General features: G+C 46.5%; 2 protein-coding genes across 4 annotated transcripts; both read right to left on the reverse strand.

The window, feature by feature from the left end:
* Positions 1–269: 269 nt before the first annotated feature.
* Positions 270–8,848, reverse strand: LOC111860206 (Krueppel-like factor 9). 2 transcript variants are annotated; one of them, XM_023843659.2, is made up of 3 exons: positions 8,773–8,848; positions 7,702–8,564; positions 270–3,845 (listed from the first exon to the last, which is right to left on the reverse strand). In XM_023843659.2, exons 2-3 carry the CDS (start codon positions 8,216–8,218, stop codon positions 3,610–3,612), a joined length of 753 nt encoding a protein of 250 aa, XP_023699427.1. In that variant the 5' UTR covers positions 8,219–8,564; positions 8,773–8,848; the 3' UTR covers positions 270–3,609. The 2 variants fall into 2 exon arrangements, with proteins under 2 accessions (XP_023699427.1, XP_023699428.1); XM_023843660.2 differs by lacking the exon at positions 8,773–8,848 and having other exon boundaries at positions 7,702–8,565.
* A 680-nt stretch (positions 8,849–9,528) lies between these two features.
* On the reverse strand, positions 9,529–18,348 carry abhd17ab (abhydrolase domain containing 17A, depalmitoylase b). Of its 2 annotated transcripts, none has more exons than XM_023843934.2 (5): positions 17,248–18,348; positions 16,460–16,887; positions 15,509–15,703; positions 14,665–14,844; positions 9,529–13,411 (listed from the first exon to the last, which is right to left on the reverse strand). In XM_023843934.2, exons 2-5 carry the CDS (start codon positions 16,879–16,881, stop codon positions 13,186–13,188), a joined length of 1,023 nt encoding a protein of 340 aa, XP_023699702.1. In that variant the 5' UTR covers positions 16,882–16,887; positions 17,248–18,348; the 3' UTR covers positions 9,529–13,185. The 2 variants fall into 2 exon arrangements, with proteins under 2 accessions (XP_023699702.1, XP_023699703.1); XM_023843935.2 differs by lacking the exon at positions 17,248–18,348 and adding an exon at positions 16,987–17,175.
* Between the last annotated feature and the right edge of the window lie 1,098 nt (positions 18,349–19,446).

The raw sequence follows: 19,446 nt of genomic DNA on the forward strand, positions 1-19,446 counted from the left end.
TATTTTGTGAAGTATTTTCTGAAAAAATGCATTATTCACACTCCTGAAATGTTCCTCATTGGACAGCAACAGCTAACCCTGGGACGGTCAATGTGACAAGCGTCTGAATATCATACTGCCATAAATATTCACTCAAAATTATTTTATGCATTTCCTTGATTCAACGTCAGTTTGGAAAATGCTCCAGGACAAAGTCAAGTGCTAGAATGAAACCAGAGAAACTCATTTTTCTTGGAGATGTGGCAACATGGTGAGTAAACACACAGTACTCTGTCCCTATTTGGATTTTATTTAATATTTAAAAAATTGTAACTTTTAGCAAACGAATTGTCCCAAACTTAAAACCATCTATAAAAAGATACTTAATACAGATAACATGGAAACAATAAATTAGGAAATAAAAAAAACTTGCTCCATATAAAAGCAAAAAACACACCTGAGTGAAGTAATTTTCTACATCCACTATGGCATAGGTTTCAAACCCCTCCCAAAAATAAAATGAGAACACAATACTGAAATCTTGAACTAAGGCTACGGTTCATTACTGTTCATTTGACCATAACGCTCAAAGACCTTTGCATGGATTTGTAACCACGGACATCACAAAGTGTGTGTTTACACTATGGAGGTGTGTACTGCGTTTAGTTACTAACACTGTGTCTGTTTGGTGAAGTATCAGTGTTCTGTATATGAAGAGAAATACTGCAAAGACATTATAACCAATTACTCCATCACCATAATTACTTATTTATAAATCTGCCTCTGGTAAATACCCAGGCTTCCATAACTAGTTTGGGCTTTTATTTTGCAGTTCAGAGACAAGTACTAAACACACTATTAAATAAATCAAAAAGAAAATACAACATAAAATCAGATGAGTGAAATGAGAGGTGCTGATTTATCTATTCAACTGCACAGGATCATGAACAGCAGAGGTTTTCTGTGATGAGGGAAACCCAGGGGTGGAAAGTTCAGGTCCAGAAAGTACAAATTTTGTTTCAACCAACCAGCTGAGTGCTCTGTGACTGTGACTCTTTATACTTTACTGGTTGGTTGAAACAACTTGGTCTGGATTTGTACTTTCTGGACCTGAACGTTCCACCTCTACTGAAACCAAAAATTTCCAGAACCATCAAGGTTGCAAAATTGTTTCGTGTGGCATAAGAAAAGTCAAGTTTTCCAGAGAGAGTACAAAATTTGCATGCTTATTAGGAGAGAATGGCAAGGGGTTAAAGACCAGTCAAATGTTTCCCAGTTCAGTCCGCGGGGATCTGCAGACAGTGCACATTTTCGTTCTCTCCCAGCTCCCAGTATGAGGACTGTCTGGCATGGAGCTGGGAGGGACCAAAACATGGACTGTCTGTGGGTCCCTCAGGACCGGGTTGGGAAACACTGTGCCGATAATTGTTAAAATTGGAGACAGACAGCAGTCAAACCAGACCGAGACACTGAAGGAGGGGGAAGCAAAGCCGTCACAGCAACCTGTAAACACAAGCTGAGAAACGAGTAAAGAGCACCGGCAAGGAAGGACATGCGGGGACCTCCCCTCCTCCTCACCGTATCGAAGACGAAATCTAGCATGGGAGTATCTGTGTGGCACTCTTCTGCGCCCCAAGACAGGCCTGAATCCGGGCAATTCAGGGCAAGCAGCCCAAGGATGTATAGATGCCCCACGGGCATAACTTTGGGTTGAGTACTGGGGGGTTGGGGTTTCCACCCATTTAAGGGCGTTTTGATTATTGGTGGGGTTATCTTCAATAATTTACGCCCATGGACACTCCCACACTGGTAACATTGAATTAACTGAATTAACAGCTTTTCGAAGGGGAAAAAGTCTATACTGGCTGAAACTTCTAGAATCTTGGGAAAATGGTGTTATACCAGATATGTGTATAATCCCTTACAGACTTAGTCCTGTGCTGTAACTACCTTTCATTCATCCACCCAATATCATTAGCAAAGAAAAAAAAATTATTCATCCATGAGTACCCGAACAAAGTACCTCCTCTACTTATAACAAATCGATTTATAATTAATTTTTTCACGCCAAGAAAGTAAAAGATTCTATTAATAAAATAATCATTCCCTGAAGCCGATTTCCTCACGAAGACGAGGTGCGCAGTAGAGGAGCGGAAGCTGCGCCATCTAGTGACACAACAAGCAAACTGCATGACAAAGTTTTACGTATGAGGTGGTGTAACGCAACTTCACATGCAGTACAGTAAAACGCGTAGGCACTCAGATCTGGGATCAAAAGCAACTGACGTGCCCTCTAAAGGCAATGAACTTCAGTATATTACGTCCTTTATTGCACTTCTTCAAGCACTTGGACTTATACAAGACAAACGTAAATGCGGGGCGCAGTAGGTTTGTGGGAGTGGCATTCGCCAGTCAGACTACCATGTGCTCGGCGTTCACAGTACTGGTCAGAGAGGACGGGAGCGCCGTACGGTGGGGAAAACACCCGCAGACTCGGCGGGGAAAAAAGGCAGTACCTGCAAGGAAAGTGCTTGTATTGCATATACATAAAAACGGATTTTTCGTGCACCGGGGTGCACGCCTGTAGAAAAAACAGCATGGTTCAAACATAGATGAGAAATGGTAAGGCTGTTTGTGAACGTTCGAAATTCTAAATCGTCGAAGGATTCGTCAGGACACTGCACCTCAGTTTCTAATTAAAAAAAATACATACAGCAACGTTTATCTAGCTGAAGCCGGCATATATCGATATCACCCCTAATATAAGGACTATACGAATCACAAGCATCACTACAAATAGCATGTATATTATTTCTACGGCAAATGCTTTAAGCTTACAGGAACTGCACCGCAATCAGGTGCAATGCTACCATGTGACAATGGTCACATTTCATGGGTGCTGTGAGAATATATACACACACACACACACACACACACACACACACACACACACACACACCAGTTTTAAGGCATCCCTGCTCCTCAGGCCTAATAAAGCAATAGTAAAACGAAAAAGGTTATGCAACTATAGTTACAAACAGCAATAATATTAATAATAATCATAATAACCACCGATAAAATTATACTGGTGCCCGGCCTGGCACTGAGGAACCGGAATGGAAACATGGAGGAGTGTCCGGATGAGCAGAAAGGTCTGTGGATCCAGAGTGGGGGCATGTTGTCGTTCGGGGGCGGGACAGGAAAGGGGGGGGGGGGCAGACGACCTGCCGCAGGAAGGCAAAAGTCACAGGACAGTGTCAGGCGCCTTTCGCCGTGATCACAGCCAGAAGCAGTAATGGGAGACGATGGCTGCTACTTCCGCACTGGGCACCCTTCTGAACTCCAGCTGCCGTTACAGCAGAGGCGTACTCTAGCAGCAATGGCTGCACTGGCCCCTCCCCCAAAAAACCCTAATAAACCACCAGATTTTTAAACATATGCTACGCAGGTTGTCATTCTGCAGATTTGGGAGAGCAGTCCAGCTGTGCTTTATATCTGTATTCCACAGCAGTGGGGTTTGCATGGGAAGTGACCCCGCCCCCGATCGCCATGGAGACCAAGCAGGCAGGCCGATCCAGTCTAAGGGGCTGTAGACCGGCATCACTGATCACTCCAGCAAGGGGGGGCAAGCTATAGCCCCTGAGTGGGAGCCGGAGGGGGCCCCCGGCGGCTGATCATGGAGGGGCTGAAGGAGGGGTGGCGGCGGGCGTGCTTCACCAGGTGGTCACTGCGCATGAAGCGCTTCTCACAGAGCGGGCACTGGAAGCGCTTCTCGCCCGTGTGGGTGCGCGTGTGGCGTGCCAGCTCGTCCGAGCGGGCAAACTTCTTCTCGCAGCCGGACCAGGTGCAAGGGAAGGGCCGCTCGCCTGCAGGAGACACGGGGGGGTTAGTTTTAGGTCTGAGCTGGGGGTCACGGGGGCACACTAGAAACCAAATGGCAATACAGCAAACAGCAACGTCACACTGCAGTACTGCTCCTAAGGCAGCTCATAAGACTGGCAATCTTCAGCAGGAGGCGCGTGTCCGGCTCGGGTCGCGGACGCCTCACCACACTGAAGGGTGCGTCTACCTGAGCATGAAGCATTCAGTCCCAACAGATTGATTGCCAAAGCCCTGCATTATAAATGGGCCGATCAGGCTTTCTTGAGTTGTGCTGGATCAAACTGTCATTTTATTCATACTGCAGGAGTCATTTACCATCCTCTCATGGCTGTATTCATCTACACCTCTCATTTCCCATTGTGACCACCCCCCTACCCACATGCCTGGTCACTGAAAGTCACGCTCTCTCACTCAGACACAGCGCAAGCCACACAACAGCCACCAGATCAATCAAACTGCACATCTGTCCTACACTGGCGCCTGAAGGGCAAATCCAAGCAGTGAGTGTCTTACATAAGTAAAAGTTATTTTGAATTTGAATTGAATTTGAATAAGAGTCCCAGGCAGAGACAGTTGTGGGAGGAGCCACACTCTCCTCCCAGCCCCGTGTCACACACATTAGTGGCCCATCCCACGGTCTAGCACGCATCCCTCGCAGTAAACAGTGCTGCATCACCGCCACACTTCACCGTTTGCTCCCACGTTACGTGGCGTCACAGCTTAAAAATACCCCATCACAAAGCAGCAATGGTTTTAAGGTGCCTACAATTAAACACGCCTTCGCCAAAGGACAGAGAGAGACGGAGGGGACCATCTGTGCGGGTCCATCATGCAGAAGAAGGTGGCAGAGCTGCTAAGCTCCTTTTAATTGCTTTGTTCAAGACACATCTGCTATACTGTTATTTTACTACTGTATTCAAGTGGAGGGTTTTTCTAAAACACTGAAAGAGAAATTCCAACCAGAAATAAAACAGTATCCATTTATCAGGACGTGACTCACGCTGGCGAATAGCTATGCGGCAAAGGTAGAGCTGGGGAGGGAACGATGAAAGATATTTGTTGTGTTTATAGTAGACTGCTGTGCTTTTCCCATAATAGACAAAATAATAACTGAGGTGAAATGAACCGAGTGCTGAATTCTGCAGGCTCATTCTGCTGTTTCCACGCGACGCAGAAGCTCCTCCTAGCAAACAGAAATGAAACCATATCAATTTTAATCAATGTTGACTGCAATGTACAACTGCAGTTAGTGGAGGGCGATATTACGATAAGAGTTTCAGTCTCGTGGATACAACTGCAACCAGAGTTATCAGAAGAATTGTAACAGCACTTCTGAACACAATTATTATAATGACAGGTCAAACCAGCAAAACGCTGAACGCACAACGCCTGTATTCACTGTTGGAGCCTCTGAACTACAACAAAAACAGACCAATGTTGTGCTGAAACTGACTGGTTTCACATCTCAGTGCTGCCTGTGCGTCTCACCCCTTTGTAAATAATCAGTCTCAATGGATCTAAATTTAGTAACTATATCTTGAACTAAAAACAGTTAACATCGGACTGTCACATGGTAAACGACACACGGTGCATAGAGGGGCTGGTTACGCTGTCAAACACACAGTATGTGCAGCATGTGTTTGGATTTGATGTAAACCGAGTTCATAACAGAGTCGTTTACGTCACAAACCTAAACCCCTTGGTGGTATGAACACCCGGCTTGTTGAGGCTTCAGCACCCTCACCTTACGCTGCATCACTGGTTTGCCAACTTTGTTAGCAAGAAGCATATCAGTGCCGTTCACGTAGATCTCTGTGAGATATTTGCGCCAGTGTCATTTCGTTGAGAACTGTTCTGCATTCGCACGAGCATGGATTGGTCGTTTCTGGGGGCCCCACTCCAAAAGCCAGGCCCCTCTCTCAAGTGTAATGCCTGCTTGTGGCCAACAGGGGTCTCCAAACCTGGGGGCCTCACAGAAATGCATGACACTCTGAGCAGTACATACGAAAACAACTGCGAAATTAAACAGTTTCACACATACTACTTGGCGTACTGTAAAATACCGATCTCCCTCGGAATGCGCGGGAAAATTGCGTTTTAAAAGCGCAGCGTATGGAGGGCCAGTTAAACGCGTGTTGTGATAACAGCCTCGTTAAGGAGCTGACTGGGAAATTAAGAGCTGCTATGGTTGTAGGGGATTGATGCTGTTCTCTGACCAATGGCTATTCCCACAGGAACAAGTGGCATCCCCACTGCAGGTTTTATAAATCGGCATATGCAAATAGTACGCAAAAGCACAGCCGATACTGTAGAGAAATGCTTCCCAATCCAGCCCTCAGGGACCCACAGACAGGTCACGTTTTTGTTCCCTCAAAGCTGCCGTAAATAAAAGTAAATAAAATAAAAACGTCACTTGCAGTAAAGAAGCAACAATATACACGTTACCAAACGCGTACGTGCCTAATATACTTTTGAGAATAAAAACATAAACGTTTTGAGTTTAAACGTTATTCAAGGCTCCCAAACATAAGGGGGGAAAAACACATTTTACTCTTTTTGGTCATAGAAAACAAACATATATAAATTACTTGAAGCCTGAATAATTCGAAAAATTAAGAAATAATTACAAATATGGGGAAGAATGTCGTTTTGTGACCTTCCGACGAGATTTTACTGGTTATTTTGGGTTAATGGGTTCATCATGTCTCCTCCACGTGGAAACGTACAAGCACGTCACGTGCTGCACTGAAGCAGCGGAGGTGTAAGCGCTCAGGAAGCTTAAATTAAGGGGGGGGAAACAAAATCAAGTGTTTATTTGCAGTAACGTTACACAAAACACCACGCAACGGGTTTGTGAACCGCTTTGCAAAAGGAAGCCAGCTATCACGTCATCAACGTCATAGTTTTAATGTACGAACACGGCATTGAAAACCTACCGGCGGTATCTTATTTCATAAACCGCAACATAATACTAAGAGGTACCTGTGTGCATCGTGGCTCCAGTTTCATTAAAAAGTAGTCATATAGACACCACCATCTTATCACAGTGACGTTCCCAAAAACGCCCGTTTCCATCGACACCCATGTCTCCCGGCGTTAACGATTATCGTCTGAACCCGGCGACAGGGCAGCGACGTGCCCCCATCACCACGAAGCCATCGGCTGTAGGCAGAAAGGGCGTCGCGGTAGTAGGGGATCGGGGCGCCGGAACAATGCAATAAAAATCTTTTACGGAAAATCTGTTACTGAAACGAATTTCCGCGCTGTACTCCTTCCTAAGCAAACACTGCATTACTTTCGCCACTCGTTCCTTTGTTCGTTTACTTCTTTGTTCTCCGTACTAAGAGATTTGTCTTTGTTACTTTGTACAGCAGAAGCCACAAAGCCGCGTTTTCAACTCTTTCAGACTCAGATAAACTTATGAAAACTGGCGTTCGGTGCTGCGCGGAGGGCAAAACGTGTAAATACTCCTGGTTACTCCGCACGGGCGGACGGATCCCGGAGACTTTGGGCAGCACAGTAATGACTAACTTCAACGTGGTCAAAAAAATCATACGCCCTCCTCGCCCAGGCCATAAAATACTATGTGGGAGTGCAAAGCGGACTGACAAACTAGACAAATTAGGCCATTTTCCTTAAGTCATTGCTCATAAACGTCAGCGACCCGCACCACTGTCTGGCTTAAGGTCTGTAGGAATTGTCGGAAAGTTTTAAGTCTGACCTGTTGATCAAAATGACAATTGTGCGCCACCGATTGCAATGCAACAGTTTGATAGACGGACCAAAATATAAAACATAACGAGTATAAGCTGGACAATCCCTCCCCAGCATTGACTGCACCTGTGTGGGTCCGGATGTGCGCCTTCAGGTGGGACGATTTCCCGTAGACTCTGTCACATCCATCAAAGGTACACGGGTGTCGCTTCCAGGGGTACCGCGGCGCCCCCACGCCACGGGGCTGCGCTGGGAGGTCGTGCTGCCCAGGCGTCGGGGTGGCGGAAGGAGTCATCGTGGGGGTCGGAGTGGTGGACTCAGACAACGTGGTGTAGCCGCTCTCGCCGCACGAAAGGCTGTCAGGGTCTCCCGCGGAGGAGTTGCTGCTCTCCGAGTAGGTCGACATCGGGCGAAACTGGCCACGAAGCTCCGCGAAACTCGCGGCTACGGTTATAATGTCGCGTCCCTTCTTTAATGTATCATAGACCTCCCTATCCTCGCTCGACCCCTGACCCGGATCGGCCCGCGTAAGGCCCTGGAGGGGACCCAGGCCTGCAGGGGTAGAAGGGTGCAGGACGGGTCCATTCGACATCAGCACCAGCAACTCAGCGGCTAAGTAATCTGAGGACCCAAACGCTGACATTTTCTAATTTCTGCTTTGCGAGTGACGCAAAGAATAAAAGATCCTCCGCTGTGAATTTATAATTAAGTTTCTTTTTTCCCCCCGAATTCGTAAATACTTCAATTGAACTAAAGGTCATGTGACAAAATCTGGTTCGAAAGACTGAAGAGAAGAAAAAAAACAACGGAGCGAAGTTAGGCAGCCCGGTCGCCGACGCTCCGGAGCCGTTTACCTGCGCACTTCCAGAGCAGCGTGCGTGCAGAAGGCGGCCCCCGCTTCATTGTCTGCGGAAAGCCGAGCCGGTTCGGTTCACACCCCCAGGGAACGGAGGCTATCACGTAGCGAGAGTGACGCCGACTGACGTGAACTACAGGCGGGGAAAAGGAAGGATTTTACAGGGGAAAGAGGGAAGGGATTCCAGGGGTGTGCCATGTGCTTTCGTGGGGTTTAATTCCCAACTGCTTGTAAATTGAAAAACACTCAATGATATGCTTCATTACACTGTAATATCCCACCTTCGTTTAAAACCAAATAAGTATATTTTGTTTTCATTGTATGTGTTGGATTTTTCATACCCATTTCTTTTTTTGCCCAGGATTTCAGTGACAGAAGTTGCGCAGAAACACAGCGAACAGCCTGCAGTTCGTGGGCTTGCAGAAATACCCTCCCCGTCTTTGTAGCGTTACTCTACGGGCTACGTGCAGGTACACGAATTTGCATAAACGGGAGTACTATTTCCATTATTTCTCGTTGTGTAAATACAAGTCTGTACCGAGAAGGGCGAGGTTGTGGAAGCTTAGAGCCCATCTGGCAAAACTACAGCCCTTTCTTTCCATCACCGACTGTGGAGCAGAAACGAGGGGAGACACGTGGTTTATGCTATAATAATGAAATCAGACATAATTGGAGCTATTTGGTTTAGGTATAACAGCCTAGCCCATCTGCTGGGCTCCCAGAGCTGCCTTTGTCCCTGTATCATAAAAATGCAAGCAGTCGCTATTTAAGGAGGCCCCCCACGCTCCCAGATTAATTCTCTGCTTTGTTTACTGGCCGAAGCCGCAGGAACTGGATGAATTAAGAGTGACGGTCAAACAGCAGCGCATTAGGAAATCTCAGAAGTTATGTCCTGGTCGAGCGCAATATGCTTATTATATTTGTCACAAGTGTTTAGCCTGAAGCTAACTTTCCATATACTAGTACGCAGATTTCTGTCATTCACAGTATATAAAGCAAGATTAAACCCCGCTTTGCATTAAAACGCTCGCTTGAGAAAAAGAATAAAGCGAAGAAGATGACTTACATTTTGTGTGTGATTTTAAAAAGCCACAATATTTCCAGGTGGATAAAATATTTTATTGCTCAGATCACCACTGTATTTGAATCAGCCTTAACAGTTAAATTCATTAACCCGTCCCAATGTAAACCCCTTTACAGATCAGACCTGGACTGTAGCATCAGAAACCGTTCACATCACTGTGTCAGACTGCAGTGACGTTGTTCGTATGGAAGATGAAACACAAAGTGGGTATGCTGCCATTTTCCATAGACTAATTTAGAATTGCAGGACCAAACCATGTTGCCGGACAGAAATAAGGTTACAGGAAATCATGTGAAACAGTGAATTCACCGATTAGCTCAGGACACACAATGGTGTGCTTTCGCCTGCCAGTCTCAGTTTTCTTAAATTCAGTGCAGTGCTGATTCATCAGTAATTCATACCAGTGTGAGCTCAGTAATACCATAAAATGTATACTTTTTAAACTTTTATCATCTCTGGAAAAAGAAAAACAGACTAAAATAAATTAAGCAAACAGATATAGTACAGCACATCCTAACCCAACCTGTCCTGTAACCCAAAAACAATGCAACACAGTCCATATGTAGAGATTTTTAAAAAACCATAAAAGTATTTTGCACACACCTTGGAATCGTGCCAGAAGCCTGCCCTCTTCACCCAAATAAACAATCCATCTCTTCTACCCCCCACAAAGATGTGCGCAGACTCACACTCTGCCTCCGTGTCCCCCTTTGAAGTGAGCGTGTTCTCTGGCCAGCCCCCCACTCCCCCCCCCCCCCAGGCGGGCAGTGCCCTGGCTGTGGCCCAGGACCGAACATTAATGCTGAAAGCCTGTTTCCTGGCACACTGATGCTCATTCCTTCTGCCGTTGAACAACTTGAGTCCGCCAGTTATTAACTTGCGTTAGGATACCTGCTGTCTTTGGTTCCATCAAAGAAAACACCAGCCATGCGACGGCATGACCTCTGCCCCATCAATTACAGTTTGCTTTATATGAATGCATTAAGTATTGATTCAACACCCAGACACAACTTTTACAGTATTTAATCTATTTGGGAAAGTAAAAAGCTTTTTCCATCCATGGGGCTGCCTGCTGTAGCACACAATGTTGTCTCAAAACTATTTCAAAATTCTTTCAGGACCTCCTGCTAAGTTAGAAGCCCTCGTTTGATCCCCTGCCCTGTGCTACTTCAGGAGTGGACTTTGTACCAAAAACTTCTGGAAGGACTGAAAGTGTGCGTGATAAAACGCAAGTCACGAGCAAATCAGGATTCCATTCAGACAAGTTTATATTCAAGTATTTCTTGTCTCTGTACCCACACAAGTTTCACCTAAGGGGAGACCTGACTAACTTGTCGGTGTTTTAAATGGATTTAAAATAAAAATTACTGGCCGGCGGAACCAACTCGATACTGGAGTGTTCAACTCCCAAATGTAAAGAAAACATAACAGAGATGGAGGCTAACCCTGAACAATTCATCACACATGCAAAACAACAGGGTTGTCCCCCCCGCCTCCCGCCCCAAATATCACACAATCAACGCAGACCACTGACAACCTTTCACTGCTACTGGGGAGCAACAAGATGCATCTATATAAAAACATGACTTGGAAAATCCTGCCTGACTTTCACTTTTTTTTTTTGACTAAGATTTACTAATGAATATACTGAGGGTGCTAAAGGGTCACTCCTTTTATTGCATTTGGGGTGGGGGGATTTTCCCCAACAGCAGCAAGTTCAGCGAACACTTTACATCCAGCCGAATTGGTCAGTGTAAAAACAGCCTGACTAGTTACTATATGCATAAGTCATATTTTTCACAAGTCTGGTATTTCACAAAACCTGTTCTGTCAGTTTGCCCAGTATGAAGTTATACAAAACAAAATTCACGTACAAAAGTGCTTTCACTGTGTAAAGTGATAAAACCACTCTTAAAACAAACATTAAGACACACAAGTATGTAATCCAAGGAGCATTCAGAGGTTTGACTGTTTCTGCCAAAACGTCACAGTATTAGTGAATGCGATGGGTTTGGTCTGGTCAGAGCAAGCAGGTAGTGTCCAGCATCCCTTTTATGAAATATCTATCAAATGCTTATGGGTCGTGTGTTAACATGCACTGCAGTATAATACAGTGCAATTCCCTTCAAATACCGACCGGCAGTCCTGCAGGCCATAGACCAAGGGCCACTATTTGAGTCATGACAGTGACCTAGACCTCGCCCAACAATCAACACAGAAATCATTAAAAATAAAATCCAGATGGAATCCAATAAAAAAAAAATACCAGAGGAAATACCAGGTGCCCCCACCTTTTACGCAAATTGTGAAACTATGATCGATTTGCTTCAACCTTAATATTCCTCCACTATACAACACGAATATTCATACTTGTACATTAACTCAAGGTGGACGGTCTCCCAGTCTGCCAGGCCTTACAGGGAACAGTAGTTCAATTTTCAAGATGGCTGGCGTCAGGCTAACTAAAAAGACTTCAGCACCAGTCATGCGGGACCTTATGAGTTACAGGCTCCTAATTCCCAGTGCCTGGGGCTTTGCTAACACTCACAGTTCTGCTTACGGTAGCCTAACAGGAACCCTGAGCACTTGCAATGCCTATGTACCTAAAGAGGCGACTGGGAAAGATTCACGCCACTTATCCGAGTGTCTACATCACCGCCAGATGCACAGGAGGGTGGGACAGTGACACGCAGGTAGAAATTAAGCAGGTGCGTCATGGATGTCAAATTCCACACATTCCCACTAAATGACTCCGCTTTAAAAACAAAGTTCAGGCTATTTATTGAACAATGTCGTTAAGTAAAACACTTCATCTCAATCAGCGAGAGCTATGTGCCATGACACAAACATATCTAGTACTTACACTTTCCATAAATACGCACATGCTATATACCTGCCCCCAAATCGGTCTCGCTTCTGCATTAAAAATATTTCAATGATGAGTGGTTCTCGCATTATAAATACGCCGCCCACTTTTAACATCACGTAGTGGCATGAGACTGTACAGGTTTAAAAAGGACCACGTGTACGTGTTGGTAATGTAGTGGTCAAACGGAGCAGCCTTGGCCCGATACTGGAGAATCTCCCAGAATGCAACTGACTGGCCGGCTGTTCACTGACACATGGTGCCTTCACAGTATGAGCGTGTCTCCTCCCGGGTTCGAGAGGCGGTCGCAGCCGAGGTGGCGGTAGGACGAGCCGACCCCGGGTCAGAGTTAGCAAGGAAAACTGTCTTGGGATCAAAACACAGGAATGGGATATGAGGAGATACAGAGAAGACGTTGGTCTTTAAAAACCTGCAACGCACACCTGACAGACCCGACTGACAAGAGTGAATAGTGTAAAATAATACAAAATGAAAGGGAGGGGGGCATTTTTCTACATTTCTCTGCTACATGTATTTCTAATGGGCATTAAATCGGGTCAAAAACCCAGCTGAGTCATGTGATGTAAAAAGATGAACAACATCTCATATTGTAACAAGCAGAAGGTTCAGAAGCAAAATAAGGAAACTGGGGAAAAAAATGGAGGGGGAGGGGGGGGAACATAGCCTTGGGTGAGCAGTTCACCTGAGGAGCGGCTGGTGCGTGTGTGCTGTGAGCTCAGAGGAAGGGGGGCTCCGTAAAGCACGCTGCCCTGCACACAGAGACACGCGCGTGGGGGGGGGCGTTCAGGCGTGCTGCACCGCCAGCTCCTGGCCGATGAAACGCCGCAGTCGCTCCAGGTACTGGCTGTACAGTTCGATGTCATTGTGCCCGGCGCCTTCCACCCACAGCGGCTCCACAGCTTTGGGGCAGCGCTCGAAGAGGGCCAGCCCGTGCGAGAAGTCGATCACCTCGTCCTCCGTGCCATGGATGATCAACACCGGCGATGTGATCTTGGATACCTTCTCGATGCTGCCACACACGGAGACACACACACACACATATATATGGACTCAGGTACAGCTGGCTGACAGGTATCCGGACGGGGAAATGCACAGAATGTTTTATCCGGTGATAAAGGGAGCTCTGGCCAACAGCCGGTCAGATCAGAAGGGGGGCGGGGGGCTCCAGTTTAGATTCAAAGCACATAATGAAATTTACATCTTACCACACAATACAACCCACCGTGATCATTGTTTACATTAGTATCATGAACTCAGGCCAGCCGACGCGTACAGAGAGCAAGGTCACCGAGGCCAAAACCCCGATGAGAGCAGGACGGGACACCGGGCCATGATACCCCAGCGCAGAAGCACTGAGGAATCACTCCGATTCACAGGGATTTCCCGTGCACTCCTCCATCACCGCCATGTGAATTATCACCCTTTAGTCTCCACGGTAACCAACGACACTCATTTATCATGGTCAAATCAAATGACGGTGAAGGTCTTGGATAGATGGAAAAGACTCAGATCAATGTGCTTTTCCTGTACTGGGTACTACAGTCAATGCCACCCGTCGTATAGCTGGGGAGCTGAACTGTGGGGGGGGGGGGGGGGGCACAATAAATGCTGTCATATGGAATCTGCCAGGCTGGTCAGCTGCTTGTCACCCATCCTACACAGGCAGCACCACGCCGAGCTCTGAATCACACTGGGAGAATGATGGCTAACCCCCCCCCCCCTCTGCCCCCACCAGGACGACACTCTACAGAGCACAGAGACGCCGCTCGGCGCGGCACAGCGCAGAACCGCAGTAAAGTGCTCGGTCACTTTCACACATATGTGTGGTGCCGTCTGACATCAAGCAGTGTGGAAGATCTCACCATTAAATTAAAATGACCCCATATTACTCATAGAGTACTTAATATGGAGGGAGAGAGAATATCTACAGTTTACAGACTATAAAAAAAAAAAATCAGATTCCGAACAGAAACAAATGAGAGTTTGTATATCTGACTGCGGGTCTGCTAGTTAATCCCCATTCAGATGGACGCTGCGGCATATTACCATCTACTGGCGTCAGGTGAATCACACCAGATACTATTTAGCCAGTGACTCAAGGTGACATGGCACTCGTGGGCTCCAGTTACAGGAGAACGTCCGTGGGACAGAACAGAAGAGGTCATGGCATCAGGGGGGAACCTGCCCACCAGACGGAACCTGCCGGCACGTCGCCGAGAACCCGAGAAGAGGGGGATGCGGCGGAAGCGAGGCCATACTCACTTGGGAAAGGCGTCGAAGCAGTAGGTCTTTTTGGTGTCTGGGAAGGCGACCCGCATGCCCGAGGTCAGGGGAGAGTGCAGCACCACAGCGGCGCACTCGTACCGCGACGCCAAATCCACCGTGGGCACGGTACCGATGCTCTGTCCGTACAGGATGATGTTCTCCGGACTGATGCCGTATCTGCACCCGAGAGACCGGCGGGAAACCGTCACCTCAAATATACGCCATCTTACCTCTAAAGGCGTGTCTGCGTTTGCAGTTCACCGTATGACCCACTGTGGATCAGGAGCAGGGATTCTAAGTCAGGAAATTTTACATCACTAGATCAAACGATGAAAACAATGTTAGAACCCTACAGCATATTTAGCTGGACAACCATTTAATTTTTGTTATTTTTCTAGAGTTAATTACTAGGCAGGGCCTTTCCGGGGTGGAGATTCCCTGTCTGCCATTTTCTGTGTACAGATTTCCTCCCACAGCCCATGGACGTGCAGCTTAGGTGCATCTTTGTGTGTGTGTGTGTGTGTGTGTGTGTGTGTGTCCATCCTTTGACAGTCTGGCATTCCATCCAGGGCAGTCCTATCCTAGTGCCGTACCTAAGGATAGTCTCCGGGTCCCTTGAGACCCTGCACTGCGTATGGGGTTGAAGGATGGATGGATGGACAGATGGATGGATGGACAGATGGACAGATTGAGTAATCAACACTTTAAGACAGAAGCTTTGGTTTCCCAGGAGACAGATCTATGAGAAAACCTCACGAGCGCCTTCCCCTTAGACCCCTAGCAGGCCCCCGCTTGTCAGCTACCCGGAGTGTCACAGTGGCGGGCTGAGCGTCCCTCGTACCGCGTGCGCAGCGCCTGCCAGGCAGCGTCGATGTCGGCGTACAGGTTCTTCTCGGAGGGCTTGCCCGTGCTGACGCCGTAGCCCGAGTAGTCGTAGGAGAAGATGTTGCAGTTGATGCGTGTGCCCAGGCCGATGTAGAAACTGCTCATCTGGCCGAGATCGACTGCGTTACCGTGAGAGAAGAGGACAGTGAACCTGGGGAGAGATGCAGAGAGCGGACTGAACGACCTTTATGAGAAACGCAGGAGAACAGGGCACAGAGAGCATCGCGGAGGAAACTGCACACATCAGACACCACTGAACCAGACACTGTACAGGGTACAGCTCCTCTGATCCATCATAACACTTAGTCTCACTATGCTTCTCCCAAACTTATAACTATTAATTTAAATGAGCTTATTCCCTTCCACCATGAAAGTTTATTCTTACGGAGTGGCTGATTTAAACATTTAAAATACACCATCATTTATAAATGACTATTATTATTCTAAAACAAACACAGGCAAAACATCGCTTGGAAAATTAAAGTACTATACTAGCATCGCCTTATGAAAGTCAGATGTAAACACGACACCCACATACTTATTTTCAATTTACTAAACACATTAGGATGCAGCAACACAAGCAAAGTAAAGCTAATAACTTCAGTAGGTGAGAAGAGTAGACACCATGTTCAAAAAGGGGGGCACAGAATTGTATGATTATCAAATTATATACATATTCATAGATTAACAGTCTGGGTTAGTTGCTTCAGAGTGTGCCAATAGCAGGAAGAATACACGAGAGTTTGGGGGAAACAAACAAGACATTTACAGGGAGGAGGGAGAGGAGGAGAGCTCCACAGTAAGGAGGTGTTAGCCTCCTCATCCTTTCCCTCCATCATACTCCCAACACATTTTCTTGTGTTATTATTTTTACTGCTTTGACAGGTTCATCCACCTCCCCACTAACCTGGCCGTCGGCGCACAGCGGATGTACATGCAGCCGATTTTATTTCCACGGCTGGAGCGAGTCAAGAAGACTTCGGTGGCATCGAGCTCCCGCTGGGAATACTGGAACTCCGCACGCTCCGTCAGGTGGAGCTTCCATCTGCCTTCTCCGCCGGCACTGCCACTCCCGCTGGCCGCTCCACCTGCAGGGACGGTGCTACCACTACTGCTGCTGCTGCTGCCGCCGCCGCCGCCGCCACCGGAGCCCCGAGACCGGAGGCTGGAGCCTCCCGCTGCTCCACTAACGGCTGAACCAGTCTCCAGATCCGGCAGGAGGGCGTAAGTGGGCTCTGGGGGTAGGAAGGCCAGCTTGGCGGCAATGCGGCCGGGACACGGGGGGCAACAGAACAAGCAGCACAGCTCACTCACAGACAGGCCGTTCATCTTCCACTGCAGAGGGAGAGAAGGGGGATGACCATGGCCGAAATGTGTCACCCTAGAGAACAAGATACACACAGCAACACATCTGCTATTTCTAAGTACGCCTACCTAGAGAAACGTACTTCAGTATCATGCAAGGCGCTACCAAGCAAAACATCCTAAAGATTTACTAAGCACCACTGAAGTACAACATTAACAAAGTTTCACAGCAAAAGTTGTGCTTAACTCCGTTACTGACCAAAAAAAAAAAACAAAACAAATTTAATCGTAAATCAGGCGACCTCAAGCGGTTGGACAGTGGAGGTTGTAAATACATATCTAGCAATCAGCTGTAGTGAATGAGGCTGGTTATGATTTAAAGAAAAATACCTGATAAATAATCTTGACTTCCACGCAGATCCTTTGATAAAGAATTACACGCACAAAACTGCCGAAGTAGCTACGATACCCCAAAACTAACCAGCGAATTCTGCCCAGTTAAACACATCCATCACAGTTCCTAAATATAAACTAAAACGTGTATAGTTGCAAAAAACATTAATCGTTACATTATTAACTGCTGCTAGGAAACTCGGAACAGTCGGGCACTGAAAATCAGGGCTAATGAAGTATGACGTTTCTTACAGAGCAAGAAAAAACGAAAAGGGACACAGAATTACATAGCTAACTATCCGAAAGCTATAATTAACGCACGATCAACAAAATGATTTCTCTCATCCATTTTAACCACACAATCCATGTTTCTAAATTAATATGAAGGGCTAACACGATGCATCGAGCACAGGTGCCGGGGTATTCCTTGATTAAACCGGCAAGCCGGGTAGTTTGCTGTCTGATCTCCCGGGTCGGTCGCTGGTGGACGTGCAATGCGGCTATCTAACAAGCTAGCTCAAAACATCCCCAGGGACCGATTGGTCAAGCAGCGTGGAGACAGCTAAATGCTGGTTATGATCGCCCTGCTCTTCGTGGCCGATCGGCAGCCTGTTACACACTTATAATAGACCGAACCGCCTCTCGGTGTTAATTGCATCACGACCGCACCGATGTCAGCGTGAGAAACGGACACGTATTGTTTTAACTAACCGGAGCGGACTGTCACACCGCAACCACCACCGTCTCTAGCGAAAACACCGATTCAAGTTAAATGAAACCAGTCTGCAGGTATGGAGACGACAGCGTTAAATGCCTTGCCTGAAACCCGACAAAAGCCCGGCGTCCCAAATATTCGTCGTAAGCATTAATGGATCTAAATAAAAGCCTCTATCATTAACGCGACAATTAATTCATTTTTCTGTCCGTCTAATTTTACGGATTTTTTCCCAAAGCTGTCCCGGCGAACCGGGAAGTGACGAAACAGGAAGTTACGCGTAGACGACACGCGCACTGGCAGGCTGGCAGCGCGCTCCTGCGACTGGAAGCGCCCGTGTTTTTTTGTGAGTTTGACGTACTGTGTGTGTGTGTCTGTGTTTGTCTCCTCGCTGTGCTGCTGTAACCACATTCCATACATTTAAATATAGAGATAATCAAAGCAGTCGCAGCTCAAATATCACATATATACATTTTGATGTCAGGTATAATTACATATTTAATGTTTTTCTTAGTATAGTTACGTTCTAAATAGACTGAAACACAATATATTTTTGTAACAAAATATGTACCGTGTTTGGTGTGCTCGAATTATCTAAAAGGTGTAACGCTTCACTTATTTCTACACGGCGTCAATTAACCACATTCGCTGGAAACACTAATCGTCATCTTAGTGTGGTGTGGACTTTTGACGACAGCTTGAGGAAATATCACTTTTGGTCAAATGTTATATATGTTATTTGGTCAGAAATAAGAGATCGGCAACGAGGTTAAAACTTATTCGTGTTCATTACTGAAAGCAGTAAAAAGGAAGAGCGATCAAAGATTACTAGGATTTGAGATGACATTTATGTGAGACTTTACGTCCATTGCAATTATTGATAAAGGAGCGAAACCAAAGGTAAAATAAGAACAAGTACAAACAGCTGGTACTGGAACATGTTTCATTGCAGTGTGAAGATATGTGCAGGGATTAACAGGGGTGTAAACTCTGAACAAAGCAGTTTGCAGTTCAGTAATAGTGTAATGTATTTTCTAGAAAGAATTCACCAAATTCACTAGAATGTCAGAACAGTGTGCACTGATATGTAGTTCAAGCTCCCTTCTTAACAGGAGGAATGTTTTTGGAAACAACTAATTATCAAGCTCCCTGCTCAACAGATGACTGATTATAGATTTCCTGGGAGACACTAAGGAAGCTGTAGAACATTTCTGAAGTGGTATAGGGCATGCATGTCTAATCCTGGCCTTGTATTTGATGTTCAGGTCACCTGATTGAATACCAACTTTATTCTGAGTTTATTCAGCCCTCTTTGATTTCAGTAATGCACTTTGGAAAATGTGCAGCCTACAGAAATAACAGTATATTGATCCCTGTGGGGAAAATCACTTTTTGCCTACCCTGTCCATGACACTCATAGGTGAGAACAAGCTTGGCAGCAAACGGCGGCCCTCTCCAGCAGCACCCACAGAGCTGGGGGT

Source organism: Paramormyrops kingsleyae, chromosome 15, assembly GCF_048594095.1.
Source record: "Paramormyrops kingsleyae isolate MSU_618 chromosome 15, PKINGS_0.4, whole genome shotgun sequence".
Lineage (NCBI taxonomy): Eukaryota > Metazoa > Chordata > Actinopteri > Osteoglossiformes > Mormyridae > Paramormyrops > Paramormyrops kingsleyae.